The 23,650-nt window shown below is 47.3% G+C and overlaps 1 protein-coding gene across 6 annotated transcripts in view; it reads left to right on the forward strand.

Moving 5' to 3' along the window:
* Window positions 1–17,654, forward strand: part of TMLHE (trimethyllysine hydroxylase, epsilon) — a 99,023-nt gene extending 81,369 nt beyond the window's left edge. For all 6 annotated transcript variants that reach the window (XM_074964286.1, XM_074964283.1, XM_074964285.1 and 3 more), the window contains 5 exons: window positions 1,730–2,009; window positions 3,458–3,577; window positions 7,475–7,711; window positions 10,446–10,584; window positions 11,981–17,654. In XM_074964286.1, coding sequence (XP_074820387.1) covers window positions 1,730–2,009; window positions 3,458–3,577; window positions 7,475–7,711; window positions 10,446–10,584; window positions 11,981–12,112 — 908 coding nt within the window. In that variant the 3' untranslated portion in view covers window positions 12,113–17,654. The remainder of the gene's footprint in view (window positions 1–1,729; window positions 2,010–3,457; window positions 3,578–7,474; window positions 7,712–10,445; window positions 10,585–11,980) is intronic.
* The last annotated feature ends 5,996 nt before the right edge of the window (window positions 17,655–23,650 follow it).

Genomic DNA, 23,650 nt, shown 5'->3' on the forward strand with positions numbered 1-23,650 from the left:
AAAACACAACCACCCCCAACGAGCAGCGGTAGCTTTGTCGGCAGGAGAACATCTTCCATCGACAAAGTGCTGTCCACACCAGTGCTTTTCATCGGTAAAAGTTTTGTCAGTCAGTTGGATGGCTTTTCTTTTTTTTTTCCCACACCCCTGACTGACAAAAGTTTTACCGACAAAAGTGCAGTGTAGACCTAGCCATAGTAAGTGTGTCCACGCAGGGAGTTTTAGCGCTATAACTCTAGTGGTAAGCTTCTCTGTTTAGACACAGTCTCATTATTTTGCATCTTTTTGCATGCATGCTGACAGTTTGTTACACAGTGGTTTGTGAGAACTGCTGATTTAGTCTTTAAGAAACAATATCAATTAGAAACCTAGTGTATTTCAGAAACGTTTCAAAGTAGCTTCAGGTCCCACACATTACCTCAGTCCCCTGCCTATTCCCGTGATTGAGAAGCATGTTTTTTCCACTATATACTGTTGCTTTCCCCTGTTGGTTGTGTTAAAAGACCCACACAAATGCGAAAACATTTCAGCTTGATAGCACTTTGTGTGTAGTCATTGCACAAAATAAAGTTCAAGATATTTTTTTTTCTCTTCTCTTGGGTGTTTTTTAACAAGTAAAAAATATAATTCAGAGAGGTGACTTTTTAAAGCATATCTTTTTAAATAGGATCAAACCATCGTAGTCACAAAACAAGTGGTGCCCTTTTTTCCCCCACCAAAAAAAAATTCTAAATGAATGTAAGAACTGAATATAGGCATATGGTAAAGATTTCCCAGTGCCCCATGGGTGCTCTTTAGCTTACATTCTTGGGCTGATGGAAAGGCGGTCCTGCTGTGGCAAAGAGTGCTGATGGATTACAGTAAAGGACTTACATTTTTATTATGTTTCCTGGGGAAGTCCAGGCTTATTTCTGGATCAAGTGTTGTTTTGGGAAGAGACCTAGCTGTGAACAGATAACTTGAGAACAGAGAGTGGTTCTGGCCTGTGCTACAGTTATAAACATTCCCTCAGAGTCTAAAGCTCTGTTCCCTTTTTTCGCCAAATATGTTTTTGTTTGAACTAGAGAAAATGCAGACACTCAAAGACTACATTAGAAGATGAACGACTTCCTTTCTTTTACATTTTCCCTCTTAATGTGAGGGTCTGATCAGAACTCCTGTCTCCTACTTTATCCTCTACCCATTGTTCTCTGCTCCACAGCTCATCACTTTTTCTCCGGCTCTGAGGAGTGATTGTAGATTTGTCCCATTAAAGCTCAGCAGTTTATTCAGACCATTCCTGTGCTATCAGTGCCTGATTCCCCATGCATTACCACTCTGTACTGTCTAGGGGGTTTTAATGGATCTGATTTCAGGTTATAGGACTGCAAAGCTGATACATTCTGTTCTGAACTTTGACTAAGGCACGATGTCAGACCTAGGGGGAATATGCAGCCCTAAGACTAAAGTAAAAGTAATTTAGCTGGGAACTAGAACTTGTAAGGCAAATAAAGGAGTCACCAGGTGCACTGAAATATGAAATAACAATGTGGTGTATCAAATGCTCACTTTCTCACTGTAACCTCAAAGATAACTTCTTCATGTAACTTGTCCAAGAAAAATCTAATTCCGCAGTAAGAAGCTGTTGCTAGACAAAATTGTAGAGTGATGACTACATCCCAATCCCATGTTTTAACTGACTGATCACCCCAAAGCTCCAGTGGCAACAATGCTTTCTATTTTATCACAGGGCCAGATGGTCATGTGACCAGGTATGGGTTAGAGTGGCTGGTGAAGAACAGCTATGAGGGTCAGAAGCGGCAGGTCATGCATCCTCGAATTCTCTGGAATGCTGAGATCTATCAGCAAGCCCAAGTGCCCTCCGTGGACTGCCAGAGCTTCCTGGAGACAAACGAGGGGCTGAAAGAATTCCTGCAAAACTTCCTGCTGTATGGCATTGCTTTTGTAGAAAACGTCCCCCCGACCAAAGAGGACACAGAAATCTTAGCAGAGAGAATCAGCTTGATCAGGTAACTAGAGGTGCCCCAAGGAAGGCCACATGCAACTTACTAGGAGCTCCAAGGGCCACACACATAACAAGGAGCAGATTGTAATCTCCCTCTTTAGTATGAAGGTGCAGCCTTCACTTACCCTCGATCTCAGAATATAACTCCAGTCAAGGTGAAGTATTACATACTGGGACCTGCAGTCTCTGTGGCCAGGCCATTTGATTCAAGATGGAATGTTGCATTGTAGAACCTGCCATGTCCACGGGCCCCACCTCTTTATTAAAGTTAGGATTATGGCATTGTGGAGCTGCATAGGCAGCATCTGGCTACTGTTGTGCTAATGGATAATATGAAGATCAATGAGTAAGTGTTGGACTGGGAAGATTTGAGCTTCACTAGGAGAGAGATTTCCTGTTTTAATACGAAGGGTTGGGAGGGCAGCCCTGGGCCTGGGAGCTGGAAAGATTAACAGAAAAATCTGTAGTTGGCTCGAAAGGAGAAGTGTGGGAAAGATATTTCAAGTGTACAACAAAACAAAAACTCCACTGGTCTAGCCTGGGTTTGAATTTCAGGCTGTCTCCAAACTGAGTGCTGTAGAAACAGCTTACATGCCCCAGGCCATCAGCAATACAGAGATTTACATCATGGAATTTCCACTCTTTTCATGCTGGTTAAGGAATGGCATTGATGGGTTCCCAAGGGAGTCCTATTTGTCTTATCTATCTAGGTACTTATAGGCCTCATTACTGAGACTCAGATCCTCAAAGGTATGTAGGTGCCTAACTCCCTTTGATTTCACTGGGAGCTAGGTACTTAAATACCTTTGAGGATCTAGGGCTGAGTGCTTTTCAGCTTTCTACCAGTACAATTTGCTTGTCATCAGCCTGTTTCCTCCGCTGCTGGTCATCTTCCTTCCCCATGGTTCAAGGCTTGGAGAGTGGTTGTTGGATGGGAAACTTGGGGGGCCTTGGAACTCAAGCAAGGTTTCTGTGCAATCCCAGAGGAGGTGGGTGGAAGGGGGAATGTGCTGTGTGAGGGTCAGCATCTTCAGACTGTGGGAATGCCTCACATGACTCAAGATTGAGGCTTTTGTTGATTTTATAGGAATAGTGTTCAGCTGTAAGAGGCGATTCATTCATCTGCTTGAAGGATATTGGTCACGAGACTTCAAAGGCTATGGGGGTTACACAGGAGAGGTTGGAGCTCTGTTATGTGGGAGAGGAAACAAACACTTAAAGTAGTAGAAACCCCTTCACTTGAGACATTAGTAATGAGTCACTTAATTTTATATTATAAAATATGCAGCACACGATATTCTGACTTTCTAACTTGTACACTTTGGGGGATGGTGGCAGATACACTTATGAAAACAGCTAGGATGTTCCCTAAAGCAATCTGTGCCTCACCAGTTGTGTTTACTAGCCCCTCTGTCATGTACACCTGATCAGATCCTGTCTTTTCTCTTCCAGGGAGACCATCTATGGTAGAATGTGGTATTTCACCTCTGACTTCTCCCGAGGAGACACAGCATACACAAAACTGGCTCTGGATCGTCACACTGACACCACCTACTTCCAGGAGCCCTGTGGGTAGGTGCTTGTGCTGGTTCCCAAAGATGCAGCTCAAAGGGCAAGAGTAATTTACAAGACTGAAGTTTCTAATGGCAGAATTTTTGATAAGTGGGTTGGCTGGTTCTAGACCTTAGCCAGGCACTAAACAGACTCACCCATTCCAACAGTACGGTACTGCTGCATCAGGAATCTGTCAGCATGCTTTAGTTTTTAAATCCCATTTTTTCCCCACCTAAAAATTCCTGGTCCTTCAGGCACACATTCTTATTGGGGGTTGGCTCTTGGGTGACTACATCTTGCTGTCAAAATGACTCAGGTACTTCTTTGGTGCTCTTTTGGGATGACGTTGGCCTTACGACCGTATACACAATAGGCCCAGCCACCCAACTACTTAGCAGTTTATGTGCTTTACAGCGTTAGTAAAATTACTATGAAAATCTATGTATAGATTCCAGAATCCCAAAATTCACAAGTTGCATATTAATGACTGATTATTTGTAGGCTGTGATGTGTGGGTTGTGCTGACTTATTTACCATCATTACACATGATCTGAGCAAGAACTCCAAATAAGTTTGGATTTACTTTCTTCCAGTGGTGTATTACTATCATCAGTTAAACAGCCTGCTGCTCGGACTCCTCAATTCCAAAGTTCATGCCTGTCTCCATTTTCAATATGTTCAGAACTGCAACATGCTCATTAAATGCTCATTCCCAGACTCTGTGTTCACAAGTAGCTTTAGTCCCGTCTGGCCCTTGTGATGTAGACTTTATACCCTGTTTGTGATGCAGGTTTTGATGCCCTGAGAGAAAAAGGCAGCTGGCCTAATGTGGATCACACTGTTGTGCAGGAGACTCAAGGCCTCATTTTCAGTCTGTCTTTTCATAGCGGGAGGTTGGGAATGCTGCGGAGACAGCTCCCTCAGTCACCAGGCAAAGGCCCAATTAGGGACTAGTGTAACTTAGCACTTTCTAAATACGGATGTAAAATACTAAAATGATTAAACGGTAAGCCTTAGTCTTACTGGTTAACCGACCCTAATTGTTGTAACCCCAGCTGCGCGGGCCGGCCAGAGCAAGCGGCCACAGCCCCTCTACCTTTAATCGGTTAACCGATTAAACAACTTAATTTTAATCATTTAAACTGTTAACTTTTTAAACGGATATTTACATCCCTATTTCTAATCATCTGAAAGGTGGCAACTGCAGTATGGAGCTTTGAAAGCAGAGGAAGGAATAATGGTGAGAGATCCTCTGGCTGCATATAAACTGCAGAGCAGCCCTCAGGAAGGGTAGAGGGAACTTACAAAACTGCCTGCCGGAGTTAAGCTCCAGCTGCCCAGTTCACATCCCAGGTACTGTCATGGCAATGAAACTAGCACAAAACGTCTAGGTGGCAGGGAGTAACTTGCATAGCAGCGAGGGACGTTAAATGAATGATTTATTAGTATGCCCTGTATGTGGGAGAGGAGTACTTGCACAAGGCATAGGTCGTGCTGGCACACCGTCATCCAGGAGCTAGGCTGCTCTAGTATGTTCTATGAACAGCCAGGCATTATTCTGAGCACTTTTTTGCGGAGTATGCTCTTCAGAGCTGATTTTATTAAGGAACTATCCGATGAAAACTCTACTGAAACAAATAGAAAAAAGTCCTCAAGAGTGAATGCCTTTATTTCTTGCAAAGTAGTAAAGGTTTCTGATTAAACCAGTAGCTGGAGAAACTGCTAATCTTTAGCTATTGTTGTTCCTTTCTGCTTTGAAAGAAACCTGTCTCCCTAGTGTGTCACTGTCTGCAATGGCCTGCAGCATTATGTCTGGTTTTGATATCCTAAAATGAACAGGTAGGATTACCTCTAGGTGTTACACGATGCTGACCTTTTGAAAGCCACAGTGTCTTCAAGCAACCTTTCTGCAGCCATATTGGTCTGTCAGCAGCTCTCCCCATTGTAAGGAGATCTGCCTTTGAATCTGTAGTGCGAGTTTTGAAGTCTCTTGCAGCTTGTAGGTGTAAGGAGATAGTTAGAGCCCAACAGAAAGAAGCTGCAGGTGCTGGATGAATGAGCTGGATGGATCACTAAATACCTTTCTCATGGGGCCTCCTAAAACTTAGGACCAGTCAGTTAGAATTGGACCGGAGACTTCCAGGGAAAGCACAGAATGCTGCAGAAAGTGGTGGTGGTAATTTAATGGGTGAAACTGTCAACTCATAAAACTGGTGCTGGGGAGCTCTGTTTGGCTGGAGGGTGCCATCTGACAGACTACACCTTACCAAGTAGGTCTGAAGAAAAATAAATGAGAAAGATACGTTGGAGGTGGTAGAGGGGTGAAGTTTGGGTTGTTTGGATTCCCTTGTCTGAGCAATTCCACACCTTACAATATTTTGCGGAGGGCTGGCCCAGTGGCTAGGAAATAGCTTGTGACTCAAGTTATGAATTGAATTCCCTTCTGCCATAGACTCCTTATGTGATTTGGGCAAGTCACTCAAGCTCTGTGCCTCAGTTTCCCATCTGTAGAATGTGGACAGTAGCACTTAACTACCTCACAGGGTGTTGAGGATAAATATGTTAGATTGTGAGGTGCTCAGATGCTACGATGATGAGCATCTAAGAGAGAGAGGTTCATGTTTTAAGTAGAACTTTAACTTTGGTTTCCCTATTTTTCCAAAGCTTGCTTTTTTTTTTTTTTTAACTCACTTTATTCTAAGGCATTTTAGAGGAATTAGTTTTATGCCTGTTCAACTTTTAAAATCCAGGGTGAATCTTCTTTTGGGTTGGGAATAGTTTATAGTACTTCAGTGCAATTTGATCATTGTAAAAACTGCTGTAGAAACTGTAACACAGTATTTTAATTAAGCCATGTCCTAGTGCAGGGGTGGGCAAACTATGACCTGGCTCCTCTCTGGCGCTCCGGCCGGGGCCCTGGGTCGGGGGCAGCGGCTCGGCCGTGCTCTGACCGGGGCCCTGGGTCAGGGGCAGCGGCTCGGCCGCGCTCCGGCCGGGGCCCTGGATTGGGGTCGCACCACGCGGCTCCTGGAAGCCGCAGTATGGCCCTGCTCCAGCTCCTACGCACTCCAGTGGGAGCCGCAGGGGTGGAGCCTGCGGATTGGGCAGAGCTCAGAGCTGCCTGGCCGTGTCTCCGCATAGGAGCCGGAGAAGGGACATGCCACTGCTTCCGGGAGCCGCTTGAGGTAAGCGCTGCTCTACGCCTGCACCCCCTGAGCCTCTCCGCATGCCCCAACCCCCTGCCCCAGCTCTGATCCCCCTCCCGCCCTCCGAACCCCTCGATCCCAACCCAGAGCACCCTCCTACACCACAAACTCCTCATCCCCAGCCCCACCCCAGAGCCCGCAGCCCCTCCCGCACCCTAACCCCAATTTTGTGAGCATTCATGGCCCGCCATACAATTTCTATTACCCAATGTGGCCCTCAGGCCAAAAAGTTTGCCCACCCCTGTCCTAGCATGTCTTCCAATCCCTAGTAAGAGAAGGAGGCATTTCAGACTTCAGTTGGGGTGGCGGGGGGTAGGGGAACACTTTACTAAATAAACCTGCAGTCTTTAATTAATAACTTCAGTTATAAGACTATGCTTTAGAATTTCACAACTACTTATATTTTAGGGTTAAACACTTCTTAGCTTTTTGCACTGGCTGGCTCTGTCCTCATTCAGTGAAATGCATGATACCTGACGACGTAAAACAGCAGCATTTACCACTTGCTATTGAGCCATGTCAGGTGTCCCAATTAAATGAAGTATACTATAAAAGAGACTCTGAAGCTGTCATGAGCTGCTTCTTTTCCAGGTTCATTCCCCTTTCTTGGTAGTTATCTTCCTATAACTACCCACATGACTTCACTCTCTACCAAGTGACAGACTGACTGGATTTTCGTTTGTGATGTGTGTTCTCTCCCCCCTTGCAGTATCCAGGTGTTCCACTGCCTCAAACACGAAGGGACAGGTGGCAGGACGCTGCTGGTGGATGGCTTTTACGCAGCAGAGCAGGTTCTCCGGCGAGCTCCTGAAGAATTTGAGCTCCTCACCAAGGTGCCGCTGAAACATGAGTACATTGAGAATGTTGTGGGCTCTCACAACCACATGATTGGGATTGGGCCGGTTTTGAATATCTACCCCTGGAACAATGAGCTCTATTTGATCAGGTGAGAAGTAATGGATCACACCATTGTTTGGGGGGAGCAGCCATTAAAGACATATGTGGCTTTTCCAGCATGCTGGTCCTTTTGCACAGTGTAGAGTGATAGAACCACTCTCCTTTATACCCTGCATTTTCTCCTGCTCTCCCAGCCAGTACCAGTGCTGAACCATGTACCAGTGCTGGGGCTGCTGGCTTTTCTAACTGGTACCTTAGGCTCTCTACCCTGTCTTTTAAAGATAAGCCTCTGTTCTGAGCTCTGGCAATGCCACTTCTTGACCATCTCCCATTCAGCTGCGAGCTGTCTGCCCTGCAACGGAACAGTTGCAGGACTGGGTTTGAAACAGCCTCTGCTCTAATATGGGTTACAGCACACTTGGCTGAAAGGGAGGGGACGGGCCCTGTCTACAGGCAAGGTTTTCATCTGAAAAATGAGGACAGTTGCCCAGAAAGGGTGGGAGCCACTATTCTAATCTGAATATTTGATGTAATTCTCACCAACTTCCACGCACTTATTTTTCAGTCATTACCCATGCCATTCATTATAAAGTCTAAACCTGTGGCAATTCCGTGCCTGCCAAATTCCCAGACTGACAATGGGGAGGTGTCCAGGGAATTTTCAGGGCATCATCTCCTGGGCAAGCAACCAGAAGCCCAAACACTCTATACGTTTCAACAGAGAACTCAGGCTCTTAAATCTCAGACTGCGAGTCGCTGCCAACCCCAATGCACTCACCCATTGCCCTGCCCAGTCACCTTTCTGCAGGGGGGCTGCAGGTGGCACAGGTCTTCCTCTTCAGCTGGATCTTGCACTATTTAGGTCAATGAGAGTCATGCCATTGACTTCAATGCCAGCAGGATCAGGCCCCTTATACGTAGGTCTTTCTGTATGTCCACCTAGTCTACAGGGATGTGGGGGTAAAACTTAGCCCAGGTTTTATTGAATCTTTGATTCTGGTTAGAATGCAAGCTGTCCAGCTTGTGCTCTTTATTTTGGATGATGATCAGTTGTGTTTGCCATCTCTGTACCTCATAACAGCACCTAAGATGAACTATAAACATTCAGCCCTGTACCTCTGTTTCATTAAACTTCATTAAATTTAATTATTGAAGCAGGCTTCCACTGATTGTTTCCTACTGAGGATGCTGACTGGTCAGTTTGTTCAAGCACTGGTATTCCCAAAACAGTGTTGAGCTAGTCCGGGGTGGGCAAACTTTTTGGCCTGAGGGCCACATTTGGGTGGGGAAATTGCATGCAGGGCCATGAATGTAGGGCTGGGGCAGGGGGTTGGGGTGCGTGAGGGAGTGCGGGGTGTGGGAGGGGGCGCGGTGTGCAGGAAGGGGCTCAGGACAGGGGGTTGGGGTGCAGGAGGGAGTGCAGGAGGGGGCTTGGCAGGGGTTTGGGGTGCAGGAGAGGGATCAGGACGGGGTTGGGGTGCAGGCAGGGTGCATCAGGGAGCTCAGGACAGGGGTTCGGGGTGCAGGAGGGGGATCAGGGCAGGGGGCTGGGGTGCAGGAGGGATGTGTGGTGCGGCACGGGACTCAGGGTGGGGGGTGGGCTCCAGCCTGGCGCCACTTACCTGGAGCGGCTCTGGGGTGGCAGAGCGCCGCTAAGGCAAGCTCCCTGCCTGCCCTAGCCCCACACCACTCCCAGAAGCGGCCAGCACTACGTCGCTGTGGCCCCTTGGGAAGTGGGGGGCAGAGGGTTCTGTGTGCTACCCTTGCCTGCAGGTACCCCCCCCCTCAGCTCCTATTGGCCGGGAACGGGGAACCGCAGCCAATAGGAGCTTCAAGTGTGGAATCCACAAACAAGGGCAGCGCATGGAACCCTCTGCCCCCTCTCCCCCCCCACCCACCCCCCCGCCAGGGTCCGCAGGGATGTGGTGCCGGCCGCTTCCGGGAGTGGTACGGGGCCCGCAGCGCCATGGGCATGGCAATCCCGTGGGCCGGATCCAAAGCCCTGAGGGATTGGCTCCAGCCCACGGGCCGTAGTTTGCACACCCCTGAACTAGTCACTGATTGGAGAGTAAGATTGTGCAATCTACTATCTCCTTTTATTATGACAGGAGGAGTTTAAGGTTCTCCATGATAAATCGGGGTTGATCTTCCGCTTAGAGTTTATACCCATCTATCCCTTGACATACAGGTCACTAACCATGCATAATTTTTGATTTTGTTCCTACTTGCCAGCCATAAAGAAATAATCACTCTGGTGTGCGGGCCTTTTGCCTGCTCTCTGCATTGCATGAATTTCACCCTCTCAGCATTCCAAGCTGGCAAATGAGTGATTCAGAATCACTTAAATGATGCTGCCTCTGTCTTGAAGCACTGCGATGCTCTGACTTCACCCTGCCCAGTGTAAATTGTCAACTGTAGTTAAAAAGAGTTTTTATAAGAAAGGGACACAATCAGGTCATTTGAGGCTGCAGGTTTAAAAAAAATCCAAAACAAAATATTAACAGAAATGTGGAGTGTTGTGTTTTTTGTTTTGTTTTTGGAAAATAATTCAGTGAGGATAGTTTTGTTTGGATTTAACTTGTTCCTTCTTAAATCCCCCCTCTTCGCCCACCCCACCCCTGCCACATTTACTACATAAATACAGAGTAACCCCAATGCGGTTTTTGTGGCCTTCCTAAAGACGTCCTTTGTGCATTAGACTATAGCGGTTTCCTGTGGAATATCTGGCTCTGCTCTGCTCATAGATCCATGGTGACCATCTCTTCTGTTTTGTTCTGACCCAGGTACAATAACTACGACCGAGCTGTCATCAACACGGTGCCTTATGATGTTGTGCATCGCTGGTACGCCGCGCATCGCACACTCACCACAGAGCTACGGAGACCAGAAAACGAACTCTGGGTCAAACTGAAGCCAGGCAAGGTAGTCACAGGATGTGGGAGCATGTGAACTCACTTCACTGAGGGTGGCAGCACATATTTAGATATAACAGGGACCTGGCAATTAAGACAGCTGATCTTTTCCCCCGACTTGGTGTAATACTTTGGATAAGTTCCCTGTGCCTGTTTCCCTCTCACAACCCTGTGGCAGGATGAATTGTATGGGCAGCACCCAAGTCTCCATTGCATACATTCTTACCACCAGAAAAGTGGGGCAGAGGGAGGATATGGCCACAAGTCAAAGCAAAAATAGTGGGAATTCACCCAAAAACAGTGTGGGAGGAGGGCTGCCACAGATGGGGAAATAGATCTCCTGATCTGTGAAGTAGGGCCAATAAAAATACCAGTGTGAGGTAGGTTGTGAAGGTTAATGTGTGAAGTGCTTTGAGGTCTTGTAGAAGTGGGAGATCTTATTAATGGAAATATATGAAACATGTAGAGGGCATCTGAGGAAACGGATGAGACCGGCATTCCTATCAAGCTCTGTCCTCAGGCTGCTTTCAGAGTCTTGCACTGCAAAACAGTCTATAAAATCAATATTCTCCAACCCCAGACATGACTGAAGTTTGTGGAGCACAAACCATGGAAGCAGAAAAAAGAAGCGTCCAGCCCAGGGTTTACAATGCCCAGGATGTGCTGTGCTTTAACCCCTTGTCTAGCATTACAATTACAATGCACAGAACCAGACTATATTAAAAGTGTGCAGATCCTAGGCATGTTTTGGCCTAGCGGACACATCTGTCCAAGCCTACCGAAAAGGTTTACATATACACAAGATAGATTCAGCCAGTGGAGATTAGTGTCAGAAAGCTGCTACAACCTCCCTCTGCTCTTGCATGACAGAGGGGAGGATATGCAGCCCAAAAAGTGGAGTATGACAACCCCTGAGGTTAGAGTTTGTGCCCCTTCCACCCTCTCCCTGTTACTGCAGGAGAAGGGCAAAGGATGCAAGGTTTATATTGCTGGTGAACTCTGCCAACAGGCCACTACCATAGAAGCACCAAGCAAATGGTATAGACTGTGCCAGTACTGTCTCATTGTTTCTTTGTACTTCACTGTGTGTCTGCGTTATCTGTCGTCTCTCATCTTCGATTGGAAGCTCTTTGGGGCAGGGTGTGCCTTTTTGTTCTGCAGTTGTACAGCACCTAGCGCAGTGGTGCCTTGGTCCATGACTGGGGATCCTAGGAGTTACTGCACTGTAAATAGTAATTCATTGTTCATTTCAATGCCTATATATTGAGCAGCCTGCCAGGAGCAGCCCAAGGGCCACACTTAATGTTTCAGTGTGCCATTTAGGTGATAATCTGCTCTAGTATGACCTCTGTTCATGTGGACACTTCTTCACTCTGTATTCTCAGTGCTTTTCTCCTCTTATGTAGGCGCTGTTTGTGGATAACTGGCGCGTCCTGCATGGGCGGGAATCGTTCACAGGATACCGCCAGCTGTGCGGGTGCTACCTGACAAGAGATGACATGCTAAATACTGCACGTTTCCTGGGGCTGCAAGCTTAACATAGACTGTCAGCAGCAGAGAGGCAGCAAAACCTGTCAACCACAGTGCTCCCAAAACTGTGCGTCACCAGAACGAGCACGTTTTAAATACCTCATACACCCTATCCCTGCCAAAAAGTTCTCGGTGCCTGGGGGAATGGGCAGGAGTTAAGGGTCACCAGAGCTTTACCTGATTGTCAGCTATTGGGCAGAGGGGGAGATCTCTCTTGCTCCCCACCCCCATGGCCTTTCAGCACAGTCTGACTCAGCTTGAGAAGGAAGAAGCCAAGAATCTGAGTTGCTGCTGAAAATGCTCACAAACACCAGCTGATGCAAAATTCCAATCAAGTGCCTTCTGGATTTTAAATGAGGTGGTAAAGCCCTCACGTTCCCCTAGGTGTTTTGTCAGCAATCTTCCAGGATTCATTGCACGTGGTAGGCCAGAGTATTTGCTTTGTTTTGACCCTGAGCTAGACCTGATTCCAGCTCGAGAGAGAACAAGAGGATTTCTTTGGTCCTGCTTGAAGCAATGCAAACACCAAGTTACTCCAGCGTGAGGGTGGTGACAAGTTTCTTTTCTCTTTCCTGCTCCTTAAACAGGCCACACCCCTGGCCACACCCATGTGCATGCATTTCGGGGCAGATACAATGTCATCTTTCTCCAGTAATTGAAGGCAAACTGTGCTGACTGATGGCCCAAACGCATCAGCCACTGTAGTATTGAACCTCTCCAGGGAGATCTGTGGGGAAGGAGGAGAAGTGAGAAGGATCTGGGAGGGAGCAAGGTGCAGTTCATCAGGCAGCAGTGCAAGGCAAGGACACTATTTCCGACACCCCTCGGTTTGAGCAGCAGCAGGCTTGTCTCCACTGTTCCCACAGCCTTATCTGGTCAGAGCTTCCCTGCACATAGGGTGAAGGCACAGCTGCTGCAGTGTTTCTTGCAGACTTGCTGCTTAGGCCTTTCTGTTCTCTCTGCCTAAGGGCTACAGGCTTAGTGCAGGGAAGCTGGCAACCTGCTGCTGAGAGAGGCTTAGGGTCTTGCATCATATTTTCCTCCAAAGGTCGCTAACGAGATGCCTTTCAGGCCCAGAAAGACATGGATTGCATAGGAGTGTCTGGCATTTTAAGGGACACTGTCAAGATAGAAATCCTCTTTAAAAGCAGACCCTTTCCTGTAACCAATGACAGCTGACCATGACCAATCTGATTTATTTTTTCACTCTTCAGGCTGTTTGCTTTTTTCACCTCACTAAGCCTGGAAAATGAAACGAGGCTGGTCAGTCTCGCCTCTGATTCTCCTGAACTAGCCAGCTGCTGTTCTGCTGCAAACAGAGCATGGGGATGTTTACCTATAAAGCCAATGGTCTTCATTTAGTTCACATACAGATTAATGTCTCCTAGTACTAGGGTTCATAAAATTTCTCTGAAACCTACCTGGGTGAAACGATTAGACAATGTCCGTTTAAGGGACTCGCTCCGCTAGACAGCAAGGCTTTGCTTCAGTCATTGGGGTTTGTCAGGGAGTAACTGCAGCACCCAGTGTAATCCACCAACTGGGGATATGTGCAAAAGTGATCCATTAGCTGTGAATTCGTGTCTGCAAGTTTTGGGTGGAGAGGGTCTTTTTTCCAGTTGTGTGTTTTCCAAGACCCATGGACTGGAGGCTGCTCTGGTGCTTGACCGTTTCTGCTATAGGAGGCAGCTCTCAATTTTTGTCACAGAAGGAAGGAAAAAAGCCTCATCAAGCCCTCTGCACAGAATTCTTCTCTTGTAAATTGGTGGGAGGGATAGCTCAGTGGTTTGAGCATTGGCCTGCTAAACCCAGGGTTGTGAGTTCAGCCCTTGAGGGGGCCATTTAGGGATCTGGGGCAAAATTGGGGATTGGTCCTGCTTTGAGCAGGGGGTTGGACTAGATGACCTCCGGAGGTCCCTTCCAACCCTGATATTCTATGAATTAACAAGAACTCTGGTACTTGGTACACACGGAGACTACCGCAAAGCATACATTTTGAAAGCCTTTTACACATAAAAAATGGATAAAAGCGAAAACATTAAAAATCAGGGTCTTGGCACTTCATGCATCTCAATGAGTGATACCACCTGGGCAGTGCCACTTTCTGGCCTTTGGTGCTTTTACTATAATGTCGTCTTGGGTTCCAAACACTGCACTGGGGCGGCGGGTGATTTCAAGAACAGCCTAGATATAGAAACAGGTGGAAAAAGCTGTTTGTATTGGGTGTTTTAAAACTGTGGGGAGTGGGGAGGGAGTTTGCCATCGAAATGTTGGGCCTGAAGCGCAGCTGAGAGCTTTGCATTTGAGAGGGAGTGGAATTCATGAATTCCTTCACAGCCTGGGGGATGTTCTGTCAGGATTTTGTTGGAATGGCAGTGATGTTTGCACATGGCAAAGTGCTACCAGATTTCCTGAGTCCGAATCTCTGTATTTCAAAGAGCAGCCCTGTGGGTAACACAACCAGTAACACTCTATCTTCTCTCCAGTGGGGCCAGCTGCTCCAAGCAGCACTTGTTACTAGGTAAGGCTCTGCTACCTCCGGAAGCTCAAACACCCAGGACTCAGACTAGAGCAAGGGAAAAATTGCCTCAAGGTTATTGACAAGAGACTGGAGTGAAACCTGTGCCTTTCTGATAGGGAACCGGGGTATGGTAGGTGTAAGCTCCTCTGGACCCAGCAGACTGAATAGATGGGGGACACCAGTCTACCTAGAAGCGACTCTGGTGGAAACTGAACCCTGCTCCCTAACTCGCCAGAAGTGACTATACGCGCCCCATTATAATGACGTGGTGCTGGTTTGTTTTCCCCTTGAAGCACATGGTGGGGAAAGCTACCAGGAATTTGTAAGCTTCTGAAACATATTTTTCCTGCATGTCCTTTTCAACTTCTCTTAACCTCCCTCCCCAGCAACAAAGGTGGAGGGGCGAGAACTTGGTTTAACCTTCCTCACCACCCTTCCCTAGATCTTAGGGATTTGGAATTTCTTCTGAGCAACTTGCTGGAGTCAAGTATTTGGGGAAACAGTATTTCTTAGTCACACACTAGCGCTCTGTCAAATCTATACATTTGTCTTAACATCATGTCTGGAACAGTCTGTTCACAATGATGCTCTTCGATGTACTCAAGCTTTTCAGACTAATTTTTGCTAATAAAATAGGAGTTGCTTCTTTTTTTCACCACAGTGAGTTGGAGGCTCAGGTCTGTGAGTATGGGACTTATCTCTCACCTGTGTTACATTGATCCTGCCATTACATGTGCTCCGTTACATCTAGCCAGTCCTCAGTCCAATCTTCTTCAGGGTTTTTCTCCTCCCAAGGATGTTAAATCTCCAAGAGTGACTTGGATCTTGGAAAAGTTTTTTTGAGAGGGTAATTCTCCTCTCTGCCTGAGACACACAGTAAAGATGCCAGGTTGTGATATCTTTTCATGAAGTAGTACCTACTCTACAAGTGTCAGGGTTCCCCCCACACACTCTGAACTCTGGGTTACAGATGTGGGGACCCGCATGAAAGATCTCCTAAGCTTATATTCTACCAGCTTAGGTTAAAACTTCCCCAAGGCACAAATTCCTTTCCTTGTCCTTGGACGGTATTGCTGCCACCACCAAGTGATTTACACAAAAATTCAGGAAAGGGTCACTTGGAGTCCGTATTCCCCCAAACCCATTCACCCCCTTTCCTGGGGAGGCTTGAGAATAATATACCAACCAATCTGGTTAACAATGTGAGCACAGACCAAACCTTTTGTTTATAGGACACTGAAAATCAATCAGGTTCTTAAAAGAAGAATTTTATTTATAAAGAAAAAGTAAAAAAAAATCACACCTGCAAAATCAGGATGGAAGGTAACTTTACAGGATAATAAAAAGATTTAAAACACAGAATATTCCCCTCTTTCTCAGCTTCACAGTTACAAAAACAAGAATAAAACTACCTCTTAGCATAGGGAAAATTCACAAGCTAAAACAAAAAATAACCTAATGCATTTCTTTGCCTTACTTACAATTTTTATAACTTAGATGGGTCATTTCAGGTAGGTTTTCAGGAGATGTTGTACCTGCCTGGTCTCTCTCTCCGTCTGGAGAGGGAACAAACAAAGAGAGCCACAAACAAATCCTTCCCCTCCAAGATTTGAAAGTATCTTCCTTCCTCATTGGTCCTTTTGGTCAAGTACCAACCTGGTTATTTGAGCTTCTTAACCCCTTACAGGTAAAGATACAGTACAGCTGCCCAGGAGGGATTTTATGCTACCCTTATCAGTATGACAAGTAGTCCCATTGAAGCGAATGTAAGGTGTGACACATGCAAAGCTTTGGAAAAAATATAATAGTCTTTGATTATTCCTTGAGATGTGATGTACTATGGATGCCTGGAATATTCAGATTTTTGTATCAAATTCATAAAGGTTAATAGGTATGGTTATGGGCTGGCTAGGGATTGTATTCCTGGCTCAATGGGGGATGCTCCCTGCAGGAACTGAAGTTGCTGGTGGGTTATAATGCAAATCCCAGTACTGAAACAATGCAGATACATCTTTTTAAATGCACACCCAGGGGAAACAGCACCCAGATTGATGCAATTTGGTTCCAGACAAAGGACTTGAAACGGTTCACCAATATCAGCCCTGAGGAGAGTCACTCACACTTCAGTCCAAGACCTGACATGAGACTGACCAAGAGAGAGGGGGCCTGAAGTACTTTAGTCCTTTCAGTGTCTCCATTTGGAGGATGGGTGACTGCCTGGTAAGTTAGTCCTACATAGAAGCTATTGGGTATTACACTCTGCTACTGCAAGAGGATTAGATGTGGAGCTGGCCAAAGGCCTACGTGTCTCCGGCTTCAGATTCCGGAAATAACCGGGCCTGGTCTGCCAAGGAGCTTATGATCCAGGGACTTTTGTGCCAGCTGGCTGGCCTGATGGCACAGGAGGACATAAGGGTTATACGGATCCGTGGGGGTTATTACCTACATACTAGTCTGCCACAGAATGCTGTGCGAGGTCTCTGAGCGCCTGTGTCACACTGGCCATTGTAAGTACTGCAAGATGTATGTATGGGAAATCTGTGAGGAATTACATATATATGCTGACGATGGTCCCTAGGTTTGGCAGCTAAGGCAGGTTACCAAAAGGTGACCCACATACTCCTACCCAGCAGGGTGCAAAAGATGCTTCTCACTTGGGCTGGTCACCTGCATGAGTATTGGATGGTTCACAATGGATGCTCACTTGTAGTCTGAACAAAATGCTAATCAGTGGATTGGTGGGGGAGGGGTCAGAAGGAAACAAAACCAGCAGGGGCATCCTATTTGCAAGTAAAGACAAAGACCTTTTGGAACTCTCTGGGTACAGCAGATGGATGCCAAGGGGAGAAGGGAAACTGCCAGTGGATTTGCTTCAAGAAAAGAAATCTCAGCCAGGCTTGGCTGAAACCACTGGGAAGAACTTTGGATGAGATGGGCTTAGTTAGACTAGTTACGTTTAGGCCCTAGAAAGCATGTCATGATTTTATTTTATATGTGACCATTTGTCTCTACTAAATCACACCTGCAAAATCAGGATGGAAGGTGCTTGCTGCTTCTCCAACCTCTCTCTTTTGTTAAATAAACTTAAGTTTGCTGTAAACTGTTAGGGACGTATTCCTTCACGCGCTTACTTCCCCGGTCCTTCTCACATGAACAGAGAGCAACAATACCCGAAGTCCAAAGGTGCAAACAATTTGATGTTTATTGGGGTGAACTTCCAGCAAGCATGATTCCAGTTTCCTTCCTTAGTGTCCCCCTTCCCAGCTCTGACACCACAGAGCCTTACCTGTGTCTATGTTCCCCCTTGGCAAAACATGATTCCAATTTCCCCACCCCCACCTTTACTTCCTGATTGACTGCAGCATATATAGGAGAACTTGAGTTCTGCTTAGCTATACCTTAACCAATCATTTTACTGAAATTTAACTAACCAATCCTAACATATTGTAACATGATTATTTAACCAATTATATCCCACCACCTTAATTAGTTTACACCCAGCAAACTTAATTATACAGCAGACAGAAACAATCACAGAACCAGATGGAGATTATACAGACAAACAATAGGGAAATGGGGACTACAGTGATAGAACAACACAGAAATGAGGATTTCACATCCCAGCTATTGCTAAGTGAGTTCTTGACAGACAGGATGCTATCAGACTAAGTTTCCTTTTACATCTTCTAGGCACTTCCCTTTCTCTGGAGGCGATAGGCATTATCAGGACAGGATTGTATTCCTAACAGCCCAATAGCACCTTCTTTCAATGTGACTAGTTTGGAATGTGAGGATGTGACCGTTCGCTTCCCAGCTTATGGCTGCCTCTGCTGCTTAGCCAAAGGCCTTAGCCTAAGAACAGGGCCTCAGACAGGCAGACAGTGATTTTGATTCTTGATTCTTTTATACCTCTATAACTAGCTAAGTGATAAGAATACACCTAAATTCTTAGAGTATAGGCTTTGCAGACAGGCCTGAATATCTATATCCTAACATAAATATATCTAAGTGCTGTGTGTTAAGCCGAAGCTGTGCTGCAGGGTGTAGTTAGTAAGCTGTGGTGTACGGTTCTTTGGGGAACAGCGGGTCTGCTAATTGTGAGGGTGTCCACAGGAGCAGGGATGCTTGGAGGACTTGGGGTTTGGAGTGTGCCTAGTGCTAACCTATAAAGGGAGAGCCTGTTTTATTATCCCTGGAGTTTTGGCTCTCTGTTCTCCCCTAATACTAGGGGATCTTTAACTTCTGTCAGGTCAGAAGGCTGGAGATGGGCATGAGAGGCCACAAGTCAAGGTCTCCTCTTGACCTGCAGCATTCCCCAGTACCAGACTTAAGGTGACCTGACTCTCACCTGTCCCAAATGCTCTTACAAGAGAAAATGTAGTCATCTCTTCAGTTAGAAATTCCTACTGCGGCCATCACTGCACCTGCGCATCCTCCATCGTTAGTCACTTTCTGGAACAGTTCTAACACCCCAATTCTGGGTTGGTCCCCAGTGTGTCTCCTCCATTAGCAGTGGGGTTACACCCTGCACATTGGAGGCAGAATTTGGGGGTAAGCCTTAAATTCTAAAGGTCTAAATTTAAGCAGGTTAGAAACTAGCACAACTACACTGCAGTTGGTGGAAATGGGCCCATTTACCCCAAAGCTGAATTTGGCTGAAAGAATTTAACTATAAAGAATTCATGTAATACTTCTCCCTTCTCTATTAAATGAAGCAGCAGACACTTCATTGTGCAAGATCAGGTGTACACTAGAACCTTTCCAGTATAGCAGTGTCAGTAAAGGGTGTGATCTTGTTTTTTGGCAACATTTCTGTGCTGATGGAAGTCCTAGTGTAGACCCAGTTGTACAGCATAAAAGTGCTTTTGCCAGTGTAGCTTTTTTCATTCACCAAACCACTTTAAACTATGCTAGCGCCTGCAATTAGTTGATCAAACTTCTCACATTTTCTATTGTCAGTTGCATGCACTGATTCCATTCCCAGCCAACGTAGTCCCAGGGTTAGCATTTGGCCAATTGAATAGGAAGCTCACAGCCGACAGGGTACTAGTGGAAGTGTTCAGGCTATGACAAGAGCATGGGCTTCTGATCCTGTAATATGTTGCAACAGGGAAGAGCTTTGGTTTAAGTTCTCAAAACCAAGACAATCACAGACTCTAATGTCCCATGCACTTTTTACAATATTGACCCTGAAAGGTGACCTGCAAAGGAAAAGCAAAATCAGCAAAATTGTTGGCTTTTTTATGAGAAGTAAGAAAAGCTCACGTTTCCCTCACCCTGCAAAAGAAGAGGACATTGTTCTACTTTTTTTTTTTTTTTAAAACTATGTTAGAAATTCAAGTCTGGTCAGGCCTGTTTTTCCTAAAAGCCTATACCACACTGCCTAGGCCCACGCAGCCCCACTTCGCCTCTTCAAGTCACAAGAGGGAGTGTGGTCTAGCAGTGAAAGCAGGGGACTAGGAGTTCTGGGTTGTATTTCTGGCTCTGCCACAGACATGCTACATGACCTCGAGCATGTCCCTTGGCCTCTGTGTTAGTTTCCCACAGATAGTAGTCACCTACAGCAGAGGGGTGGGTGGAGCTTAGCATATTAATGTAGCACAACAAGGTAAGAATTGCCACATTGGGTTATACCAACAGCCCAGGATACTGAGTACAGGACCAGGTTCACAGGGACATGGAAGAAATGCAGCACCTCGCCTGGATTTTTGTGTTGCTGTGGAATGGACTTCTGCCTTGATTAACAGTAGTTGCTTGAAAACCCTTGTGAACACAGGGGTGGAAGGGCCGGGGTGTACCTATTGCGGGTGTTGGGATGGGTGGGCCTACAACTGAAGATCTGCTCCCTCAACCCAGGGGAGGAACCACTGAACCTAGGCCACCAATGAATTCTGGGGACAACCAAGGGAAAACCAGGGTCAGAGGCCAAAAAATCAGGGCTCCAGCCAGGGACACTGAGCAGAGAACCCCTGACAGTGCCCAACACTCCTCCCAGGTGGCTAAGGAGTCATTGGAACTCTGCTCACAGGTGTGATTTGATGAGGGACCAGAAATAGAACCCCCGCCCCGTCCACCTGCCTCCTGCTAGAGCGATGGTTGGTGCCAGGAGGAGGTCAATGAGTAGGTCTTATGACTTTGTGGGGCCACATGTAGGGCATGCCAGGATCAACAGGGGAGGGGGAAAGCGCTGGAAGAGGGGTTGCAGCCTGACACACCCTAGAGAGATGTGTGCTAGGGTCTCCCCCTTGGCGCAGAAAGGATGGGTGTCAGGAGAGTCCATGGACGATGTGAAGTATGAATCTGTGGTCACCAACCAATATCCACAGCGGTCTGTGGAACCAGAACACTGGAGTTCCTGGCCCTGGGCAGGTGGCAGCAGGGCCTGCAATTGGGGGTCGGGGCAGGAGACGAGGGCAAGGAAGTGGACGGCATGAAGCTCAAGCATGTGCAGATGTTCTCAGGGCATGGTTCAGAGGTGGCCTAGCTGGTATTGTGTCGGGGGTAGCTGGGAGAGCTTTCCTAACAGGGGGCCTGGTGACAAGCTCTAAGGGGCCTGGTGACAAGCTCTAAGGTGAGGAGTGGGTGGGGAGCGCCCTCTCGCAGGACCCATTTGGGATAAGCAAGAGCAGTGTGGGTTAAGGCTGCCCTGACCTCTAGGAGCACACAACTGGGGAAAAGCAGAATGGGCAACCCTATGCACTGGCTGAATGCCGTGGGGTCCACCCAGGCCCTCCAACTGTAGTCCAGGAGGTCTCCAAGTCTGGTGACGTGCCAGGGCCATCCTCCAGTGGCCCAAGGAGGCGCCACCACCTGCTCACAAAGGTGTGAGGCATGTAGCAGGGGTTCTGTGCAGCACTCCTCCCCTCGGCACCCACTAGGGACCTAATTACCAAGCATAGCTTCCAGGTCCTGAGGAGGTCCTGATAAAAAGACAGGAAGAGACCTTTCAGGTGGAGATAAAGGAGCTGCCAGTCACATCATAGCCCTTGGAGGTGGTGGAGGAAGGTGTGTGCCTGCAGGCTCCATGCCAGACCCAGGACGTAATGGAAACAAAGGCAAAGAGGCATTGAACTGGTTGAATTCTGTATGTACTGCCTGCAAACCCCCAAGGACTAGAGGGGAGGATGCTCACTTCAAAGAAGTAGCTGCCCCACACAATATCCTGTTTCCTTTACTATAAACACACACAGCTGTGGTACAACGTGCTGACGGAGGTAGGACTGCAGCTTGCCTGCAGCTCAGCCCTTGGGCGCTACCTTCTCTGTGTTGGTGCTTTCACCTTTTATCCAGAGAGGGCTCTGTAGCAGCTGGGGCAGCTTCCTTCCCCCAGGTACAGTCAGGACTTCCCCAGACTTGTGAGCATCACAAATGCTTTGCTGGTGCTAGTGTAGATTGGGCCCAGCTGTCACCACCACAGTCACCTACAGCCACGCTCAGAACAGGATTGGATGCAAGCTGGTAAAAAGGCCAGCAGCTGGTCTACCCTGGAGCCCACACTGTTGCTATCCCTGGTGCGACGAGTTTCCTACAAACCTCTGTATACACACAGCCCAATACAGGGTGGCAGAATGGGAGTTGGGTGGGGCACTAGAACCCCCACAATGGAAATATTGGGGAGTCTGATGTGTGGTTCCACCCCACCAATATCTCAGAGAGATGAGAGTGGGGCCCGGCTCTGCTTCCACCTCCGGGCGCACACAGGGAGATGAGAGCGGAACCTAGAGGGGCTGGAGCAGCCACCAAGCACATGGGATTGAGCCAGTTGTCTGGGAGCAGATGATAACAGTTCCACCTTCCAACTGCTGCCAGTCCTACACTGCACATACGCCAGCCACCAGGGTGGGGCACCAGCACCTGGGCAGGGGGCAAAAAGGCCTTGGCGCACAGGTCCCCAGCTGCCAAGTAACAGCCCAAATACCTCCTCCCTGCCTGGAGTCAGCTCCCCTCCCACCCTGAGTCTCAGTTGCTTCCCTCACTCCCCCTCTTAACCTTCCACACCCTACCCCCTTCACAGCAAGCTCCCCAAGAGACCCAACTTCCATGTTTAGCCACAGAATAGGTCCTGGGCCAGCTTCCTGCCCGCTCTCTTGACTTTGTACACCATCTAGTGCCAACAATTTTGCTGATTTTGCTTTTCCTTTGCAGGTCACCTTTCAGGGTCAATATTGTAAATAGTGCCTGGGGCATCAGAGTCTGTGATTGTCTTGGTTTTGAAAACTTAAACCACAAGCTCTTCCCTGTTGCAACATATTACAGGATCAGAAGCCCATGCTTCTGTTCATAGCCTGAACACTTCTACTAGTACCCTGGCGGCTGTGAGCTTCCTATTCAATTGGCCAAATGCTAACTCCAGGGATATGTTGGCTGGGAATGGAATCGGTGCATGCAACTGACAATAGAAAATGTGAGAAGTTTGTGGCCACCTGCTTTAGTTCTTGGCAGGAGCTGTACAGAAATGGGAGGTTAACCTGGTGCAACAGACACTGGCAGCAGAGAGAGAAGGCTCAACTTGTCTTTATTTCAGATTACAGCATTTGCACTGTTTCCTGGCCCACCAATCTTCCCAACCCCCTCCCCCGCAATATATTGGATGTGTTCACCCACTGCCCAAGTGTCACTCAGTTCCTGCTGCACCTCCTGCTCTTGCTTGATTTCCATTTGAGTGGGATGTGATGTCTATACAAATCAGATCACTGACCCATCCATTTCCCCCTGACGCACAGTAGCATGGTGTTCTTGTGGCCGAAAAGTCACATCTTTTCCTTCTTCTCTTCTCAGAATCCTCATAGCAGGGGAGCCTGAGGAGGGGAAAGGCCTATGCCAGCGTGCTCTCTCGAATGCCTCTAGTCCTTCTCCGCTCTGAGGAATATGCTCATGAACACAGCAAGACTCTGCAAGAACTGCAGCCTTGCTCTCTTCCGCACTCCCCCTCAAGGGGTCTCAGTTAGTCCTCTCCTGCATTTTCCCTCTTGAACACCTCTAGTTTAGAGGGCTGCAGTGTAAGAAGCGATGAAACAATTATAAT

Source organism: Natator depressus, chromosome 9, assembly GCF_965152275.1.
Source record: "Natator depressus isolate rNatDep1 chromosome 9, rNatDep2.hap1, whole genome shotgun sequence".
In the NCBI taxonomy this organism is placed as follows: Eukaryota; Metazoa; Chordata; order Testudines; family Cheloniidae; genus Natator; species Natator depressus.